This window comes from Mandrillus leucophaeus, unplaced genomic scaffold (assembly GCF_000951045.1).
Source record: "Mandrillus leucophaeus isolate KB7577 unplaced genomic scaffold, Mleu.le_1.0 Scaffold139, whole genome shotgun sequence".
NCBI classification, from domain to species: Eukaryota; Metazoa; Chordata; class Mammalia; order Primates; family Cercopithecidae; genus Mandrillus; species Mandrillus leucophaeus.
The window spans coordinates 2458795-2478621 of NW_012101354.1; the positions used below are offsets into that span (position 1 = coordinate 2458795).

Below are 19827 nucleotides of genomic sequence, written 5' to 3' on the forward strand. Positions count from 1 at the left end.
AGTCTCGCTCTGTTGCCCAGGCTGGAGTGGAGTGGCATGATCTCAGCTCACTGCAACCTCTGCCTCCCAGGTTCAAGCGATTCTCATGCCTCAGCTTCCCAAGTAGCTGGAATTATAGGCAGGCACCACCACGCCTGGCTAACTTTTGTATTTTTAGTAGAGATGGGTGGTTTCACCATGTTGGCCCTTGAACTAGCCTTGAACTGCTGACCTCAAGTGATCCTACCACCTTGGCCTCCCAAAGGATTACAGGCGTAAGCCACCACACCTGGCCTCTTTCACTCTTGGAATAACTATTCTTTCTCCTAATTGCTTCTGTCCTTTCATAACTACCCACCAATCAAAAGCTCATCTATTCTTCAAGGTGTATCTCAACCACAAATGCCTCTTGAAAGCTTTTCAGACAACTCTAACCTGTACTAATCTCTCTCCTTACACTGGCTAAAGCACTGCCAGTATGTTCTGCTTTCAAATTTATATATAATTTAACATTGTAACATACCTTTTCATTTTGTTCTGAGTGTTTCGTAAATGTAAACTTGAATTTTATAAGTTCTTTGAGGACAGGAACATCATAGATTTCTTTTTGATCAGCATCAGTTACTTTAGCAGCCTTAGGCACAGATTACATGCATATTGAATACTACTGAACTGAAATTTAACTGCACCATATCTTCCCAGTGTTCTGTATACCGGGTTAGTATTAAATCTCAGTGAAACATGGCCAAGTTGAGATGAACACCTACATTGAAGTACTAATTATTTGGTTCCCCCATCCACCAAAGCCTGGTATTCCAGGCCTCTATTACTCCACGTCACTAGGGATATCCTGTCTCCCCCCAGCCCCCAATCCCCAATCAACTCACTGGTTCCGTTGTTACTGGTTTCACAGTTACAGGCTTCGGATGGTCTGCACGTGCTGTTTCAAGACTAATGGTAGTCCCTACTGCCTCTGTTGTGTCTTTATCCAACCTGTTCTACCCTCAGTAGGATTTGGGAAACACAGAGTTATCATTTTTTCCATCCAACATCTTCATAGATTCTCTATTTAAAGTTCTCCCCTTCACCACCTCCACCCAGCCCAAGGACTTAAGCTCAGGGATTCCCCCCTACCCTGTACTGCATAGATTTGTACCCATCTCATTCAGAACTCCCTTGATGCCCCTCCTCAGTGTCTTAGCAAACTTACTGAGGACAATTTATAAAGTTCTGGCTTTTTTCTCCTCCCCAGATAGGTTAACAAATCTGTTTTGGGCCTACTACTTAGTTTCTCCTCATCAAACTCATTTTTATTTTTGCTAATCAGATACATTTCAACATTGCCCAGTTTCTTTTCTTTTCTTTTCTTCTTTTTTTTTTTTGAGATGGAGTCTGGCTCTGTTGCCCAGGGTGGAGTGCAGTGGAACAATCTTGGCTCACTGCATCCTCCATCTCCCGGATTCAAGTGATTCTCCTACCTCACCCTTCTGAGTAGCTGAGATTATAGGTGTATGCTACCATGTCCAACTAATGTTTTTGTATTTTCAGTAGAGATGGGGTTTCACCGTGTTGGCCAGGCTGGTCTCAAACTCTTGACCTCAAATGATTCACTCGCCTTGGCCTCCCAAAGTGCTGGGATTACAGGCGTCAGCCACCACGCCTGGCCAGTTTCTTTTTAATTGTTGCTTATCCTAAACCTTTTAGATGTAGAGGTCACTCACCAGCCTGTCCTCTGACTCAAATATGGAGTAATCAATGGTGAAATCTGCACTAAAGTCATCTGCAGAGGAGAAAGAAAATCAGTAATAATTAGAGAAAAAGGTAACTCTAGATCTGGAAATGAAAAGGGAAGAAATTGCTCAGAATAGTTTAACTTAAGTTGTAACATTTATTGGTATAATCCAATTTTATTTAACTGTAATGTTAAAAATGACTGTGAGTGTATACATTTATATTTTCAATCTAGGTATCTAAAATAATTTACAAATTTGAAAAATTTTCAAGTTCTTCTTTTTTTAGAGTCAAGGTCTCACTCTGTTAACAGGCTGGAGTACAGTTAGTTCAATCATAGCTCACTGCCACCTCCAGCTCCTGAGCTCAAGTGATCCTCTCGCCTCAGCCTCCTGAGTAGCTGGGACTACAGCCATGTGCCACCATGCCCAGCTAATTGAAAAAAAAAAATTTTTTTTTATCTATAGAGACAAGGTCTTGCTATGATGCTCAGGCTGGCCTTGAACTCCTGGGCTCAAGCAATCCTCCCATCTAAAAATCAGTCTTTTTTTTTTTTTTTTTGAGATGGAGTCTCATTCTATCCCCCAGGCTGGAATACAGTGTCGTGATCTCGGCTTACCACAACGTCCGGCCTCCCGGGTTCAAGTGATTCTCCTGCCTCAGCCTCTTGAATAACTGGGACTACAGGCAGGTGCCACCATGCCTGGCTAATTTTTGTATTTTTAGTAGAGACAGGGTTTCACCCTGTTGGTCAGGCTGGTCTCGAACTTCTGACCTCAGGTGATCCACCCGCCTCAGCCTCCCAAAGTGCTGGGATTACAGGCATGAGTCACTGTCCCCGGCCCATCATTAGCCTTGATAGGTTTTGTTTATAGCTAGATTTTTCTCTGACCCCATTGCTCTGCTGCAAAGTGAAAAGCAAAGTCTCAGAACTAAATATCCTGAAGCCTCTCTCCAGTTGGCTAAGAGCAAGAGCCTTTCATGTACTCACCATAACTGGGGGTGACTGTATAATAATAGACCACCTGATAATATTCATCCTCTCCCATTCTTTCTTCATCCTCATATTCTTGTCCTATGGGGACAAGGACTATAGGTCAAGGGACATCTGGAACACCTTACTAACAAAAGGACACCTGGAATTGACCTCAGCGTTCCCAGCTTTCTCGCTTTCTCGCTTTCTCTCTCTCTGTCTCTCTCTCTCTCTTTCTTTCTTTCTTTCTCTTCCCCTCCAATAGTCATACTCCCTTCCTGCCTGTGCACCCTTACACTCCTCTCAGTCTTCTGGGCTCCATATCTGTAATGAGGCCTGTTACTCTGTGCCTTTTCAATCCAGGAACTCCTAAAACAGAAAACAGTCCCCTTCACATACTATAAACCCAAAGGGAGAACCAAACCTAAAAAAGATAGGAAGAGTAGAGACCAGGAATTAAACACACCAAATCTTCTATTTAGTATGCTCCAGATCTTACTGTATTTGTGAGAGATCTTTTCTCATCAGTGTCTCTTACAAATAACACACACCCTTAGGCTTTGGATTTGAGCTTTAGTTCCAGCTTCACTGCTAACGGAATAACCCTGAACAATCCACTTAACATCCGCTTTCTTAAAATGAGTCAGCTGGACTAAATGACCCATCTCCTTTAGTTTTTCTTCCCTTTCAGAACTAAAAATATGTGGCTTTGATATGACTGGATCAAGAACTCCAGGCCTCCTGCTAAACACTTCCCTGAGCTCCTTGAATGCTTTCCCTTCAACTCCAAGCTAATGACACAAGAATCTAGAGGAAAAGGAAACAATGAGAGACACACCTGGCAGACTGGGGAACAAAGGAGGGAAGGAGCCAAGCTACTGTTGGGACCCTGTCCCTGAAGACAGCCAGTTTTCCACTACCCTGAAGGTCAACCCACTTCTGTGTCTTTACTAATAGCAGTTTTTTTCCTCCAATTCTCTGGGAAAGGAGATACCCTAACTACTAGTTTTAGACTGTGACACCTTCCAATAATTCCTCCTTCACCCTTACTTTAGCGCCTCTCATCTTGTTCAACTTCCGTGGTGATGGAGAACTGAGCTCAGTGTTGCTAGGGCCTCCTTGTATCTGGAGCTCCATCCTCCTTCTTTGACAGGACTCTGCTTTTTTTTCCCCTTTCCTGGCTCTGCCTTCCAGATCTCCATTCTGCCCTCAACACCGGATCCTAGCACGATGAGAAAACTCTATTGCTCCCCATTGAAATGCGCCTCTTACCCACTCCTCATTTTTTTTTCTCCCACCCCATTTATGGTAGAAGACCAGGCACAAAAGCTCAGTGAGAGAAGTGGACTTACCCAGGATAAATGGCACAGCAAGGATGGCTGCAAAGAGGATATCCATTCTGGATTCTGCACTATTGCTGTAAAAGTAAAAAAGGAAATTACAGTTTCCCACCAAACTTACCCCGCCTCCCCTCCTCCTCCAAAGCAGGGAAGGACCTGCAGCAACTCTTCTCCTCCCAGGGGGCAGAACTCCCCGCCTACTGGCTGACTGACTAGATCTCCAGTTACTGCCGGTCCCCAGCCAGAGCTGCCCAGATTGAGAGGCAAAAGGGGCTTTTGATACAAACATGTTTCTTAAGCTCCCCCTGCCCTAGATTAGATCCATTCAGGACTTCCACTGCCATTACCAAAAAATAAAAAAATAAAAATAAGCCTACCAAGAAGTTTTCCCTCTCCTGGCTTTCCTTCCTTCCTCCAAGGCCTCATAAAAAGCTCACCCTCCCTCTCACTGTCCCTGACTTACCATCACCACCCAGAGTTGCGTTTCTCTCTGAGGCTTCATCAGTCTTTTTTCATCACAGTGGAAATGATATGAGGAAGGAGTGAGCATTTTTCTAGACTGAAAAGAGTCCCTTTCTTCTGTCTGTCTTGAGCTATGGAGAATGGGAACAATATTTACCCATCATTTTCTGACTTAAAGCACCTGCTGCATGGCTTCAGATAAAAGTCTCTCAGCCACGGTCAGTTATTTCCTCTCTGGTAATACTGACCTCACCTCACCTCTTTGTTTTCTTTTGAGACAGAGTCTCGCTTTCTCACCCAGGTTGGAGTGCAGTGGCACGATCTCGGCTCACTGCAACCTCCGCCTCCCGGGTTCAAGTGATTCTCCTGCCTCAGCCTCCCCAGTAGCTGAGACTACACGTGCATGCCACCATGTCCAGCTAAGTTTTGTGTTTTTAGTAGAGACAAAGTTTCACCATATTGGCCCAGGCTGGTCTCGAACTCCTGACCTCAGGTGATCCACCCATCTCGGCCTCCCAAAGTGGGATTACAGGCATGAGCCACTGTGCCCAGCCCAGCCTCACCTCATCTCTTTCTCAACTTCCAGGATGCAAGTTGGGAGAAGGGAGGAAGCAGATAGTCTCTTTCCCTGCTACAGGTGCCATACCCTCCCTCCCACATTCGGTCACTTGGTGTGTTCCCTTCATTCAGTCCTACAGGAGTAGAGTTTTTATCCTTTCCTCTGCTTTTATGTTTCCCATGATCATTCAATTCAGAAACCCTTAGCAACGTATGTGCTAGGCACAGTGTGCTAGGCCTAGTCTGATAGGCACTGAGAGCTTACAGGCAAGGGAATAAGAAAAGACAGTTTTGCTTTGTTCTTAAGGGAAGTTAATAAGTATCTGCCCAACATCTACTATGAGTCAGGCACTGTGCAAGTGTCTGTGGAACCACCCACGAACAAGATAGGTTTAGAGCCTGGTCAGAAGATGCTGTGATAACACACAATGGAGAGATGAAGCTGGTCACAGTGGCTCACGCCTGTAATCCCAGCACTTTGGGAGGCCTAGGCAGATGGATCACCTGAGGTCAGGAGATCAGGAGATCAACCTGGCCAACATGGTGAAACCTTGTCTCTACTAAAAATACAAAAATTAGCTAGTTGTGGTGGCGGGCGCCAGTAATCCCAGGTACTAGGGAGGCTGAGGCAAGAGAATCACTTGAACCTGGGAGGCAGAGGTTGCAGTTAGCCGAGATCGCACCACTGTACTCCAGTCTGAGCGACAGAGTGAGATTCCATCGCAAAAAAAAGACATGAGCAGAATTGTCTCATTGCTATCCACCTGACTCTGCCTGCTGGGCTCAGAAGCAGGACATACTGGAGTCTTGAACACAGGCCACGATAATGCTACCCTCTTAATCTTATTAGGGAATAATTTGCCTTGTGACGTTCCATGTAAATCTTTTCTTTCTTTTTTTTTGGAGACAGAGTCTTGCTCTGTCGCCCAGGTTTGAGTGCAGTGGTGTGATCTCAGCTCACTGTAATCTCCACCTCCCAGGTTCGAGCTATTCTTGTGGCTCAGCCTCCTGAGTAGCTGGGACTACAGGTGCGCACCACCATGCCTGGCTAATTTTTTGTATTTTTATTAGAGACGGGGTTTCAACATGCTGGCCAGGCTAGTCTCAAACTCCTGACCTCAAGTGATCCCGCCACCTTGGCCTCCAAAAGTGCTGGAATTACAGGCATGAGCCACTGTGACCAGCCTCTATGTAAATCTATACAATCTATTCCTCAGCTCCTTTCCAGAATTTCCTGGAACACATGTAAAACACGTATGTGAGTGTGCACATATGGATTAAATCGTAAATCACTTCCAGGAAGGAAAGCAAGTTTGGTTATCTTTAAACAATTTCTGTGGGTTTTTTTGGTACTTTGGTTATGCTTTCAAAAACGATATTCCAGATTCCTTCCCTCTTTTCCATCCTCAGATTCCTTTGCCTAACATCTGCCCTAAGGACTAACCTCTACCCATTCAAATGGGATTACAATCCTCTCCTCTCCTACTTTAACTTTCTTTTTCTTTCTTGAGACAGAACCTCACTCCGTTGTCCAGGCTGTAGTGCAGTGGCGCAGTCGCAGCTCACTGCCACCTCTGCCTCTCAGGTTCAAGCTATTCTTGCCGCTCAGCCTCCCGGGTAGTTGGGATTACAGGCGCGCGCCACCACACCTGGCTAATTTTTTCATTTTTAGTAGAAATGGGGTTTCGCCATGTTGGCCAGGCTGGTCTCAAACTCCTGGCCTCCCCAAGTGCTGGGATTACAGGGGTGAGGCACCGCGCCCAGCCTACTTTAACTTTCATTCACTCTAATACACAACCCCTCTCCAATCTGAGGAAAACGCACCACTGAGGTTCATTTTTCAGACAATAAACAGAGGAAGTATGACATAAAAGGAACTTGGGGCGGGGGTGTCGTTTTCCTTCAACCCCATCGCTCTAATTGCTTTTAAACTCCCGGACTCTTTCAAAATGCCTTCCTAACATTTCTCTCCAGGATCCTTTTGCTTCTCTCCAATTCTCTTGTCATTACAGATGAAGGCTTCATTAGCGATATACTGTATTCCATGTTTATTATACTAGCCTGTCCGAAGAGCTCCTACTTTTTAATGTAATCTTCATCCCTTAGGCAACAGCTGTAGCCCATTTCCTCTCATTCAAGTAAGAACAATACCCGTCCCTATCTCCCTGCGCCCCATCCTGTGCTGTCTTTGTATTTGTCTCTTAGATTCAAACAGGATCTACCCCCGCTGCAGCCCTTCAAGAAGAGGTATGATTGCTACCACTTTTCCCCACAAAGTGACGAAAGGAAACAGCGACGGAGGCGCAACCGAACCCAGGAATCTGTGTCTTTACTGGTCCATTCCCGGCCCACTCCCATTAACCGGTTCGAGCCACTCCCAGGACGAAGTCAAGGCCTCGGAAGGCGACTACAACTCCCAGCAGGTCGAGCTGCTCCGCCCGCGCTGATTCTCCATTGGCCTTCCGGGGGTGGGGATTAGATGGGAGGTGGCCGTGGGGCTGCGACCGGGATTTGTCCCCTCTTCGGCTTCCGTAGAGGAAGTCCCGCGGACCTTCATTTGGGGTTTTGGTTCCCCCCCTTCCCCTTCCCCGGGGTTCGGGGGTGACATTGCACCGCGCCCCTCGTGGGGTCGCGTTGCCACCCCACGCGGACTCCCCAGCTGGCGTACCTCTCCCATTTGCCTGTCCTGGTCAGGCCCCCACCCCCCTCCCACCTGCCCAGCCATGGGGGCTGCGGTATTTTTCGGCTGCACTTTCGTCGCGTTCGGCCCGGCCTTCGCGCTTTTCTTGATCACTGTGGCTGGGGATCCACTTCGCGTTATCATCCTGGTCGCAGGGTGAGTAGGGGGTCCGGGAGACGCGGAAGAGCGTCGAAGAGAGAGGTGCGGAAGGGGCTGGAGGAACTGGGGCGAGCCTGGGAGCCTGAATTGGGGACGATAAATCGGAGGTGAAGTTTGGGCGGAGGTGAGGGGTTGGGTCTGGGAGATTTGCCTTTTCCCGCAGTTGGTTTCCACCTTCCAAGGATCTCACAGATTCCTTCTATATTCCTCCCAGCGACGTCAGAGAAGGCCCAAGGCCGAGACTCGTGAGGGGGCTGTGCTGACCTAGGCTGGCCGAGTCAGGTGCCTTAGGGGAGGATCCAGGAATGGATACCTCGCCCTTCGGTGCTCGCACACTCTGGCTCTCATCGCTCTGAAGACTCTTTAATTAGATTTCTCCCCTTTCCTCTGCGTTCACGTTTCTACAGATGAGTCTCTTGGTGGAAACAGTTACCCTACCTGGTCCATGTCTCCCTAACCATCCGGAAGGCTAACTTCCACCCTTCAAGCACCTTGGCTGGTTTCCCTCCTTGATTTCTCTGGCAGCCCTTACCATTGCTTGTCTCACTGTCCCTGTCTTTTCTCAGGGCATTTTTCTGGCTGGTCTCCCTGCTCCTGGCCTCTGTGGTCTGGTTCATCTTGGTCCATGTGACCGACCGGTCAGATGCCCGGCTCCAGTACGGCCTCCTGATTTTTGGTGCTGCTGTCTCTGTCCTTCTACAGGAGGTGTTCCGCTTTGCCTACTACAAGCTGCTTAAGTAAGATGATGGAGTGGTCTGGAGGGGAGAGGGGCAGAGGACTGCACTGTGGGAAGTGGGGCAGCCCCTGGGTGCTGGTTTGGAAGAGGAGGCACTAAGGGAGGACATTAGAGGGAAAGGAGCATCCCTGCCCTCCCTCATGTTTCCCCTACCCCACCCCACCCCAGGAAGGCAGATGAGGGGTTAGCATCGCTGAGTGAGGACGGAAGATCACCCATCTCCATCCGCCAGATGGCCTATGGTGAGCCAAGGGAGAGGGACTGGAGGAGGGAGTTGGACAGCCCCCTCCTCTAGGGAAGTCTCTAAATACCCACATGTTCTAAGTGGCTTCTTATTTTCCTTCATCCGTCACTTCCAAAGAAAGTTGGTCTGGAGGGAGAGTAGGCGTGAAAGAATTGTAACGGGGAATGGGGAGGCGTCAGTGGTGAACAGGCAATAGTGTGATCTCTGACATTGATGAGATCCTCCCTTCCCCCAGTTTCTGGTCTCTCCTTCGGTATCATCAGTGGTGTCTTCTCTGTTATCAATATTTTGGCTGATGCACTTGGGCCAGGTGTGGTTGGGATCCATGGAGACTCACCCTATTACTTCCTGACTTCAGGTAAGATCCAACTTCTATCTAGCCTTCACCCCCCATCCATCCTTGTCCCTTATCTGATTTATTGGCCTTCCCTGGGAGACTTCTTTGGCTCAACATCTCAGGAGGCTGGGAGAAGATCAGGGATGTATCTCCTCCCCATCTCCCTCCCTGCAGCCTTTCTGACAGCAGCCATTATCCTGCTCCATACCTTTTGGGGAGTTGTGTTCTTTGATGCCTGTGAGAGGAGACGGTACTGGGCTTTGGGCCTGGTGGTTGGGAGTCACCTACTGACATCGGGACTGGTGAGTTGGAGACAGGGGCTTAAGTTAGGGAGAAAAGCATTTAATGGTGAGTGGGATGTCGGGGAAAGGGTATCCTCACTTCTTAACATTTTTAACTTACCTGGGAGGAGGCGGAAAGGTGAGTCTTTTGAGGTCTCTCACCTCAGCATCAGTTCTAGCACCTGCTCTGGGGAGGAGGTTGAACGCGTTAGTCAAACTGTAATGCAGAGGGCCTGAGGTGGTCAGGAGCGGCAGAAACCTTTGAGGTTCTGAGGAGCTGAAAATCAAAAGTCCCCTTAACCACAAGATGTTGGTGCTCTGAAGGGAAAGACTGGGGAATTTGAGAGAGATGTCTGGGAGTCAAAGGTACAGAGAAAATATGGGGATTAGGTCGGGGGAGAATCTAATCTCTTTCCTACTCTTACCCTCCTTCCTAGACATTCCTGAACCCCTGGTATGAGGCCAGCCTGCTGCCCATCTATGCAGTCACTGTTTCCATGGGGCTCTGGGCCTTCATCACAGCTGGAGGGTCCCTCCGAAGTATTCAGCGCAGCCTCTTGTGTAAGGACTGACTACCTGGACTGATCGCCTGACAGATCCCACCTGCCTGTCCACTGCCCATGACTGAGCCCAGCCCCAGCCCGGGTCCATTGCCCACATTCTCTGTCTCCTTCTCGTCGGTCTACCCCACCACCTCCAGGGTTTTGCTTTGTCCTTTTGTGACCGTTAGTCTCTAAGCTTTACCAGGAGCAGCCTGGGTTCAGCCAGTCAGTGACTGGTGGGTTTGAATCTGCACTTATCCCCACCACCTGGGGACCCCCTTGTTGTCCAGGACTCCCCCTGTGTCAGTGCTCTGCTCTCACCCTGCCCAAGACTCACCTCCCTTCCCCTCTGCAGGCCGACGGCAGGAGGACAGTCGGGTGATGGTGTATTCTGCCCTGCGCATCCCACCCGAGGACTGAGGGAACCTAGGGGGGACCCCTGGGCCTGGGGTGCCCTCCTGATGTCCTCGCCCTGTATTTCTCCATCTCCAGTTCTGGACAGTGCAGGTTGCCAAGAAAAGGGACCTAGTTTAGCCATTGCCCTGGAGATGAAATTAATGGAGGCTCAAGGGTAGATGAGCTCTGAGTTTCTCAGTACTCCCTCCCCAGACTGGACATCTTGGTCTTTTTCTCAGGCCTGAGGGGAACCATTTTTGGTGTGATCAAATACCCTAAACTGCCTTTTTCTCTTTTTTGAGGTGGGGGAAGGGAGGAGGTATGTTGGAACTCTTCTAACCTCCTTGAGCTATATTTTCTCTCCTCGAGTTGCTCCTCATGGCTGGGCTCATTTCTGTACCTTTCTCCTTGGTCCCAGACCTTGAGGGAAAGGAAGGAAGTGCATGTTTGGGAACTGGCATTACTGGAACTAATGGTTTTAACCTCCTTAACCACCAGCATCCCTCCTCTCCCCAAGGTGAAGTGGAGGGTGCTGTGGTGAGCTGACCGCTCCAGAGCTGCAGTGCCGCTGGAGGAGTCAGACTACCATGACATCGTAGGGAAGGAGGGCAGATTTTTTTGTAGTTTTTAATTGGGGTGTGGGAGGGGTGGGGAGGTTTTCTATAAACTGTATCATTTTCTGCTGAGGGTGGAGTGTCCCATCCTTTTAATCAAGGTGATTGTGATTTTGACTAATAAAAAAGAATTTGTAATTGTGGGGGAACTTGGCTTTTAAGGGAGGGGATAGCATGTTAATTGAGATTTCTGCCCTCTCAGATCTCTTGTCCAGCCACTTTCCTAACCTGTCAACCACTGATCTCCAAGCATAGCCTTGGTGCAAGGGCAGAAATCTGGGCTAGTGGTTTAACATGTCTGAAACTTTGGGTTAAGTGTTTTCCCAGAAGCTAATCTTTCTGTCCAGGGGTGGGATAAAAGGAGTTAATCACCCATGCTTCTTTTCCCCATCCTTTGCATATCTTTACCACCTGAGGGATTCAGGAACTTGCCCACCCTCAAGAGCCTCAAAGGATAGGCCGGAATTAAAGTCAGAAACTTTAATTTCCAAATATATTGATCAAAAATATACAACTTCAACAACAACTCTTTATCCTAAGGAGAGATCCTGCAGTATATCTAGGGAAAGGGCCATAAAAGTAAGGGGGTAGAGGACTTTGGGATATATCCCTGCAACTAAACAGAGTTTGTTCTCTGCATTAACAACACAGGGATTTCCTCATTTCCTACATGTTTGGAGAGGCTGAAGGCTCTGCAGTTCTTCCTCGAATGACAGCCTGGGTCCATTCCTCTCTGTAGGAGATGTCCAGGGGAAGGAGGACATCTGCCTACTACTTCTACAGTGTTTCTGGCCAGACCGTACACCCCATTTTAGAGGCTTCCCGATAGGCATTAGGGGAAGTCATCCACATCCACGGTATCTGAGAGGGAATTTATGCCTCAGTCGTGGCTCGTGCTGAGGTGAAGACCACAGTCTTTCGGTTTTCCAGCCTCTTCTTCCTGGAAAGGGGAATGGCTCATGAGAATGACTGCTATCTAAGTGAAGCAGATTAGAGGTGGAATAGGAGAATGATTTTTAATAGAAAAGAGGGCTGGGCGAGGTGTTTCACACCTGTAATCCCAGCACTTTGGGAGGCTTGAGGCAGGCGAATCACTTGAGGTCAGGAGTTGGAGACCAGCCTGGGCAACATAGTGAAAACCTGTCTCTGCTAAAAATACGAAAATTAGCCGGGCATGGTGGCACATGCCAGTAGTCCCAGCTACTTAGGAGGCTGAGGTGGGAGGACTACTTGAGTCCAGTAGGTGGAGGTTGCAGTGATCTGTGATAAAGCCATGCACTCCAGCCTGGACAACAGTGAGAACCTGTCTCAAAAAGCGGGTGACTCGCGCCTGTGATCCCAGTACTTTGGGAGGCCGAGGCGGGGGGATCCCCTGAGGTCAGGAGTTTGAGACCACCCTGGCCAATATGGTGAAACCTTGTCTCTACTAAAAATACAAAAATTAGCTGGGTGTGATGGTGCGTGCCTGTAGTCCCAGCTACTCAGGAGGCTGAGGCAGGAGAATTGCTTGAACCCAGGAGGCAGAGGTTGCAGTGAGCTGAGATTGCGCACCACTGCACTCCAGACTGGGTAACGGAGCAAGACTCCATCTCCCAAGAAAAGGAAGAAAGAAAGGACTGGAGGAATGGAAAGTAGGACCTCACCGAATCTTTCTAGCAATGAAATAAACAGCCAGGAGAAGGCAGAGACAGCCAACCAAGATTCCTACACCTAGACTCAGCATTTCACCTGGGGGAGATAAAGGTAAAAGGTGTCAGCCTAGGACTAACAGATTTTGAGCCCTTCCCCGACTCGGTGAGGATACCTCCCCTCCCCACAATATCTTATAAGGCTGCCTTACCTGTGGTGTACAAGGATCCCGCTGTAAGAGAAGAAAGTGGGTCAGTGGGACTTCAGATCCCCATCCCAGCTGGGAGCAGCACTCTGCTGCTATGCCTGGGAGAATCACCCAGGCACCCTGGGGTGGGGGTTGGTTCCCAGTCCAAGCAAGTCCCGAAAACCCCTCTCCTATTAGCCTTTTCTTCCCATTGGCTCCCTAGTTCCTGCCATTGTGTTCCCCTCAGTTTCCCATCTCTTCTGAGCGGTGCAGAATCACCTTGGCTGAAAGAAGCAAAGACCATGCGCTGATTGAGAGGCTGAGGGGCTCGGTAGTTCTGTACCAGAAGCTTAGAGGGCTCCTCTTCCGTGGAGAACAGTGTCCCCTGAAGCTTTTCCAGCTGAGGAGCAGAAGCGTGGGAGAGGTGTCACTTTGGGGAGTGGGAAGGGGTCTGAAGTTACAACTGTGTCTCGCCTCACCTCATTTCTCCACCACCTACCTGTTCCATTGAAATTTGGGACCTTCTATAGAAGACTGTCCAGAGCACACTCTGGTAGCAAGGGGGAGTTGTGAGCGAGCCATTGTAGCGGAAGTACTGCTCCAGCTGTGGGGGGAGCAGCTCTCTTAGGTTGAAGGGAGGCACCGAGGTCTTCTGATCTGGGGAGAACAGACTGGGACTCATCTTCCTTGTAGTGTGTCCTAGCTTACCTAGATAGGGCTCCCAGATGCAAAATTCCTTGGCTGTAAGTAATTGCCTCATCCCAAGGCTTTTTAGGATATTTTTTGAAAGGTTTTTGAAAGTCTAATCTTACTTCCTGCTATAGGTTTTTAAGGCTCACCTTTATGACTGATTTCATGCAAGTGACTCAGAATGTGTTCATAAGCTATATTCTTAGTCTCACCCACCTGGAAGAGGAGGAAAGGGAGAGAGTTTGGAATGAGTCCATGTTTGGAATAAGAAATTTATGTACAGAATAAATGGTCAGGGTGGGCTGCTGCCTGCCATAGGAGGGAGGCCAGCAACAGAAATAGGTGTGAGGGTTGCAGAGGAAGTGGAGAGAAACCTGGAAGGGACTGGGGGCTACTGACCTCAATTAGAATGCCCAGGACAGCCAGGCCCTGAGGCCTCTGAGCAGCCTCACTCAAGCTGTCATAGGAATCAGAGTCATAATGTACAATGTGGAGCTGAAGGAATTAAGAGGGAATTGAATCATGGGATGTCCCCACCCCCTTCAAGGCCTTGATACTAGCTGCCACCGTTCCCCTGCTGTCCTCTAAGGTCCAGATCCTTTCCCCAGGACCAACCATCCCTGTTACTTTGAGTCCCAGCTCTTTGTTCCCTGGTACCTCTGCAACTGTGGCTTCACTGTTGATCTGGTGTTCTGACCCCCCTGGGGATCCTTTCTGACCCCAGTGCAGGTGGAGCTGGGCAGCTACGTATTTTCGGGGAAGTCCACCCAGATACAGGGTAGAGGGCAGAGAGAGTTGCACTGTGAGGAAAAGAGCAAACTAGGATTGGTGGAGGAATGTGGATACATTCCCACTCCTGGGTTGCCACCACTTCTTGGGAGACTTGGCCCTCTTCCAGTTTTCTCCCCCAGTAGCACCCAGTTCCTCCCACAGGCCAGTGCTTTTCTAGTATATCTTCCTTTTTCTCGGTTCAAGTCAGTGCAATGATACTAACCTACCTATTGAGCTTGATTATAAACATTTTGATTCCCGCCTTGGCTACAGGATCCTGATCCCTATTCTCATATCTCCAAATTCATGGACAAAAGTTTTTGAGAATTTGCAGGTTAGGAGAATGCTGCTTTCCTCTGACTCCTGAGCTTATTTGTTTGTTTATTTATGTCAGATGGGTAATGTGCCAACATCATAACAAGGTTCGAGGGTGGCACATCTTACGCATGCTCATGAACACCCCATCATCACGCTCATGAACTACAAAAGGATCTGACTCTTAAGTTCTGAGCTGGAGCCTACAACTCCTTGGAGCCTGTGCTTTTACCTGTGTGGCCATTGTTATGCAGGTCCAAAGGCTCGGTGCCAGGCTGGTCATATCCGTGGGGCTGCAGAGCAGGCAAGTCAGGGTCAAATGTCACACTGTCTGTCTGAATATCGATGGGCGACTGGGCATTGTTTCCACACTCAGGGTAAGAGGCTGGCCAGTGGTCCTGACCATGTGGGCCTGGTGGGGGTTACCAAAGACATTGGTCCTGTCCTCCAGCTGTAGCCAACCTTCAACAACCCCCTGTCCCTTTGACCCTTCCCCTAACCAAGCCATACATCTGGGTGGAGGTAGAAATGGACTTCCCTCCACTCAGGTTAAGACCCCAGTTGTACAGGGATGGGTGAGGTAGGAGTCCCGTTGATTCTCACGCTGCAGTTCCCCTTCCCTACCCAGAGGCAGTGATGATTTCCCAACTATCCTAATGAATGGGGAGTGGTAGCTCTTTTACTTACCTGTATTTTGAGGACAAGAAAGCTGAATGGGGGGAGAGGGGATGCATAGAAAACCTGAATACCTTGAGAGATGGGATTAGAGAGTAGGAGTAGAAAAATGGGAGAAATAAAATGATTCTAGGTAGGCCAGGCACAGTGGCTCATGTCTGTAAGCCCAGCACTTTGGGAGGCCGAGGCAGGTGGATCGCTTGAGGTCAGGAGTTTGAGACCAGTCTGGCCAACATAGGGAAACCCTGTCTGTACTAAAAATACAAAAATTAGCCAAACATGGTGGTGGGCACTTGTAATTCCAGCTACTCGAGAGGCTGAGGCAGGAGAATAACTTAAACCCGGGAGGTGGAGTTTGCAGTGAGCCCAGATTGCACCACTGCACTCCAGCCTGGGCAACAGAGCAAGACTCTGTCTCAGGAAAAAAAAAAAAAAAGATCTTAGAGAGATAGGGTCTCCTGGAGGCCCCCTATCAAGTGGCCTTGGGATTCAGATATCTTAACTTTTCATCATTCATTTCTTGCTCTCACACTGACCGTTTATCATGGACTCTGGAGTTCAGTTAAGTCATTAATCAGTAGTTCATAGGAACTGAGTTCCACCTCCCCCAGGGTCACAAACTATCCTGCCAGCTTCTTCCTTACCCCTGATCTCCACCTCTGTCCCAATTTCAGATGCAGGTTAGGGGTAGGATGGATTAGGATAGACAGAGCCAGAAGGAGACCTGGCAGCTAAGCTCAGAGTTCCCACCCAGCTTCCTTTCCACCCCAGCTCCCTCCCTCCTACATGATTTACTGAGGACTTAACTAGCTTTTCTGCCAAATCAGGAGGTGTAGGATTTGATGATTAGAGCAGGATCTAGGAGCCATATATGCGAAACTCAAGGCAGGAGGAGATCCAGAAGGGAGGAGCTAGGGTGAGAAGCTAAAGGAAGTCTCCTCCCACCCGCACAGTGTGTCTTCTTGCCAGGTGAGGAGGTCCCAGTGTGAAGGGGTTGTCGGGAGGCCGCAAGATCTGCTCACCCTCATATGTCCAGTGTTGACCTGCAAGGCAGAATAGTTTGGGTTACAGCCAGCGCAGCCTGAGGCGGAGCCGTGTCCTCCACGCTCCCCTCCCTCCAGCATTCTGTACTGCTCCACCTCCCTCTCTGCTGTCTCTCCTCCCTCTGCTTCAGCACTTTCCAAAGGAAGCCCTGAAACTGGACACCTCTGTGGAAAGGTCGGGGGGCCTATTTAAAATCACCAGCCAGTCTGTGCTGGTGCCCGCCGAGTAAAAGGGGAGGAGGAAGGAAAAGAGGTAAAGCCCAGAGACTAAAATTAACCTGGATCCAAATGTGCGATTGGCCCAACCCTTACTTTTCTCTAACCTGTGCCAAGTCAATCTAACACTTAGAAGATTGGGATGGGTGAGGTGAGGGTGTGGGCAGAGGTTTTGAAGGATAGGGACTAGAAAGTGGGGAGGAGAAAGGAATTCAGAGTGTGTGTTGGGGGGTGCTACTGAGGGCAGAAGGGGGGATTATTCCTTTGCTTTGCAAAATTGCGTGAATAAAGGCACTGAGCTGTAAAATCATATGTAAATTATTCCCTTCTGGTCCCATTAGCTCTAGAGGAAACTCCTCATCACCAGGAGGCTCTGCTCCCTACATTCCCAGATGGTTAGGGAAGGGCAGGAGTCAGGGCAGGGTCTACTGTAGATTGAGAGTGGTGGGTGGGCACAGGCGGCCAGGCTGGCAGGGACAGGATGAAAGTGAAGCATTGTGTGTAGAGAAGAGAGCTGCCAGCTGGGTCACATGCCAGGCTCTCGTGCAGCCCTGTCTGACTCAAAGGCTGAGGGTCTGCAGGTCCAGCCCCTCCATACGGCCAAACTGCCTCAAGAAGAAAACGAAGGGCTTCGTGGTTTATGCTGCAATATTCATACTACTAGAAACTCTGGAGAAAAATCCTAAATTCCTTCCTCTTTCTCTCTCTCTTATTCCCTTAAATTTCTCAAACTTGTGAGTTGTCCTGCTCTTATCCTCGACCTATTCTGCTGGCCCAAGGGAGAGCTGGAGGCAGCCTCTCATTTACCATCTCTGTGGGACCCCCCAACAACTCGAACTCCCTGGTCTGTAAGGTGCCCGTCCCCTCTGGTCAGAGCCTCAACACACTTATTATGTCTCTTCCTCCTCTTTCCCTATTTTTTTCTTTCTCCTCAGATGAGATTTGTGACTCTCCATTTGGCTGCCCACCTGCCCCCATCCTCTCTGCATTTGCCTTCTGCTCTCTGGACACCCCCCTCACCCTGCTCTTTCCACAAACCTCAGTTACACACCTAGTATGTGCTGGATACTGTGCTAGGCACAGGAAACACAAAAATGAGGTCTAGGAGTTCCTGGGGACACTCCTGGAGCGCTTCGGCCTGTTCTCCCAAGAATCCCTCCTCATCTCCTGGGAGCTCCTGAAAGTCCTTTGTAAAGTGTCAAACAAACGTTGACTCTTACTGCCACTTTCAGAGGATAACCGGGGAGTTAGTCACTCCACAGAATGAAGAGGGAATCTTGGCCAAAAGGGGATGAATTGGAGATCAGGGTCTGAGTTGGGCAGGAAGTATTCTTCCCCCTACCCCCATCTATCCTCTTTTCACCCCAGGCCTCTTTGACTCCCTATTTGGAGGAGTTTGTAAATAAAGAAGTCCAGGAGTCCTGCCTGGGACCAGGGGGTGGGGGAAAGAGCTCTGGAGAAAATCTGTAGCCTGCAAGAAATTCCAGCACTTGCGTATGTACACACCCTGCCCGCCGCTAGTTCTCCCCGACCTCCAATAACAGCAAGGCTGGAGAGACAAAAGGTAAAGAAGGGAAGTGGTCTCCTCCACACCCTGCTGTTTTTTCCTCATCTCTGAGCCTATTATTCCAGCTTCTAGGCTTCCTTTCACACCTCTCCTCCCCACATTCGGCACACCTGGCGACATGTGAACATCAGTACAAATCCACACACAGACATTTAGTTGTACCTACCCCCATCTGCAGCCAGGATCCAAATCACCTCCAGCAGGAGGGCGGAGAACAACATAGTGTCCCAGGAAGGGGTGCAGGGAACTGGGAATTTGAGGACTGGAGGACTAGGACAGGCAGAGAGACAGAGGGAGGGAAGGGGGGGGGAGAGAGAGAGAGAGAGAGAGAGAGCGCGCTCCTGGCGTGAGTGTATTTATCTCTGCTTCTCTTGCTGTTTCTGTCTCTGTGGGCTTCCAGGGGATTTGGTGTTCAGTAGGGTACCATGGGTTTCTGGATCCCCAGGACAAATCTCTTGCTGCCTCTTTCTCTGCCCTCTCTCTTTATCTCCCTCTGCAGTCTCCACTCCACTAGCTGGCCAGCGACTTTACAACTGCCTCCTGCTTTTAAGGTGGCTCTGGACGGGTGTATGTGTGGAGGGGGGTGCTGCCTGGGCTGCTGGTGAACAGCTCCTTAAATAGCCAATTAGGCATGCAGGATGGCCCCACTCGGAGCTGGAGCGCGGCAAGTTTCACTGGAGCCCTTGCCCTGGCTCAGGAGCCCAGCTGCGGTGAGCTCTTCCTTCCTCTGCTAGTCACACAGATGCTGCTTAGACAGGTGTTCTCTGGAACAGGCGGGGTCAAGGAAGGGGTTTTGGGGTTCAACTCAGCCCCCTCAAGAGGACACTGTATTTTCATCCCTCCGCCTGGCTTCACCTCTGAGGAGCAGCTGCCTGGGTGGTATGGGGCAGATGGTGGGGGTACCTGTTCCCAATTTCCTGCAGAATCTGAGCTGCCCTGGAATGGGAAGAGTCCAGAATTAGGAGATATATAACAAGAAGGAATTGGGGACTCAGGGTGCAGGCGAGGGGTGGACGAAGTAAGAACTAAAACCTGAGTTGTGTCCTGAGTTCTAAGGAAGAGAAGTAAGGCGAGGAGAACTCATCTGGAGCAATCTCTTCTGTGCCTGTCACCACCCCCTTCCCACGGTGAGGCCTGGGTCCACGTGCCTGTGTGGCCTGGGGTGGGGGGAGCGTTGTTTGCCGGATAAAGCCCATTTGTGTGCCCAGTGGGGGAGGGGTGTAGCAGCACCATGGAGAGACAGCGGCTGTAACTGCCAGACCCAGCCACCTCCCTCTCCAGGGAGCCCAGATCTAGGGCGGCTTTTGTCACTGAAGAGGACACTGACCTCTGGCAGAGAGGCCAGGGCAGGAGGAAAGAAGGAGAGACTTTGGGAACAATCACTGCCACCATCAGAAAAAGGCGGTCTCCAGAGAAACAGAGGGGAGGGACCGGAGAGACCATGTGATCCAGATGGAAGAGGGGCCCAGGGTCTTCCCTCCAGCCCAACAAAGGGCTGAGGCAGGACATGTGGCACTGAATGAAACCTGCCACCAAGGAGCTGCGCCAGTGGAGTATGGAGGCTGCGCGTCTCAGGAATGTGAGCTGATGTTTGCTCCCCACGGGACTGGAAATCCCGATTGGAATGTACATCCTAAATCCCTCGTTAGAGAATGTGAAACCCACAGATGCTTTCAAGCCAGACATTGAAACCTCTTTCTTC

At 49.6% G+C, this 19827-nt stretch overlaps 3 protein-coding genes across 4 annotated transcripts in view; 1 reads left to right on the forward strand and 2 right to left on the reverse strand.

The window, feature by feature from the left end:
* LOC105534769 (chromosome unknown open reading frame, human C1orf54) overlaps window positions 1-8106 on the reverse strand; it is a 19738-nt gene extending 11632 nt beyond the window's left edge. Inside the window, exons 1-6 of one of the 2 annotated variants that reach the window (XM_011973623.1) lie at window positions 7757-8106; window positions 4487-4616; window positions 4036-4100; window positions 2702-2785; window positions 1701-1759; window positions 867-977 (exon numbers count right to left, since the gene is read on the reverse strand). In XM_011973623.1, coding sequence (XP_011829013.1) covers window positions 867-977; window positions 1701-1759; window positions 2702-2785; window positions 4036-4081 — 300 coding nt within the window. In that variant the 5' untranslated portion in view covers window positions 4082-4100; window positions 4487-4616; window positions 7757-8106. Of the gene's footprint in view, window positions 1-866; window positions 978-1700; window positions 1760-2701; window positions 2786-4035; window positions 4101-4486; window positions 4617-7756 lie in introns of those variants that run through there. The other variant, XM_011973624.1, reaches the window with a different exon arrangement.
* APH1A (APH1A gamma secretase subunit) overlaps window positions 1-11170 on the forward strand; it is a 16810-nt gene extending 5640 nt beyond the window's left edge. Inside the window, exons 2-8 of the mRNA XM_011973621.1 lie at window positions 7249-7879; window positions 8449-8619; window positions 8787-8860; window positions 9098-9220; window positions 9374-9501; window positions 9918-10041; window positions 10378-11170. Of these exons, the coding sequence (XP_011829011.1) occupies window positions 7767-7879; window positions 8449-8619; window positions 8787-8860; window positions 9098-9220; window positions 9374-9501; window positions 9918-10041; window positions 10378-10442 (798 nt within the window). The 5' untranslated portion in view covers window positions 7249-7766 and the 3' untranslated portion in view covers window positions 10443-11170. The remainder of the gene's footprint in view (window positions 1-7248; window positions 7880-8448; window positions 8620-8786; window positions 8861-9097; window positions 9221-9373; window positions 9502-9917; window positions 10042-10377) is intronic.
* Window positions 11171-11497: 327 nt separating this feature from the next.
* CA14 (carbonic anhydrase XIV) lies at window positions 11498-18744 on the reverse strand. Its single transcript, XM_011973626.1, has 11 exons — window positions 18292-18744; window positions 16322-16342; window positions 14857-15036; window positions 14196-14338; window positions 13938-14033; window positions 13688-13754; window positions 13348-13505; window positions 13128-13248; window positions 12873-12893; window positions 12676-12760; window positions 11498-11972 (listed from the first exon to the last, which is right to left on the reverse strand). The coding sequence occupies exons 1-11, from the start codon at window positions 18344-18346 to the stop codon at window positions 11906-11908; spliced, it is 1014 nt and encodes a 337-aa protein (XP_011829016.1). The 5' UTR covers window positions 18347-18744; the 3' UTR covers window positions 11498-11905.
* Window positions 18745-19827: the final 1083 nt, after the last annotated feature.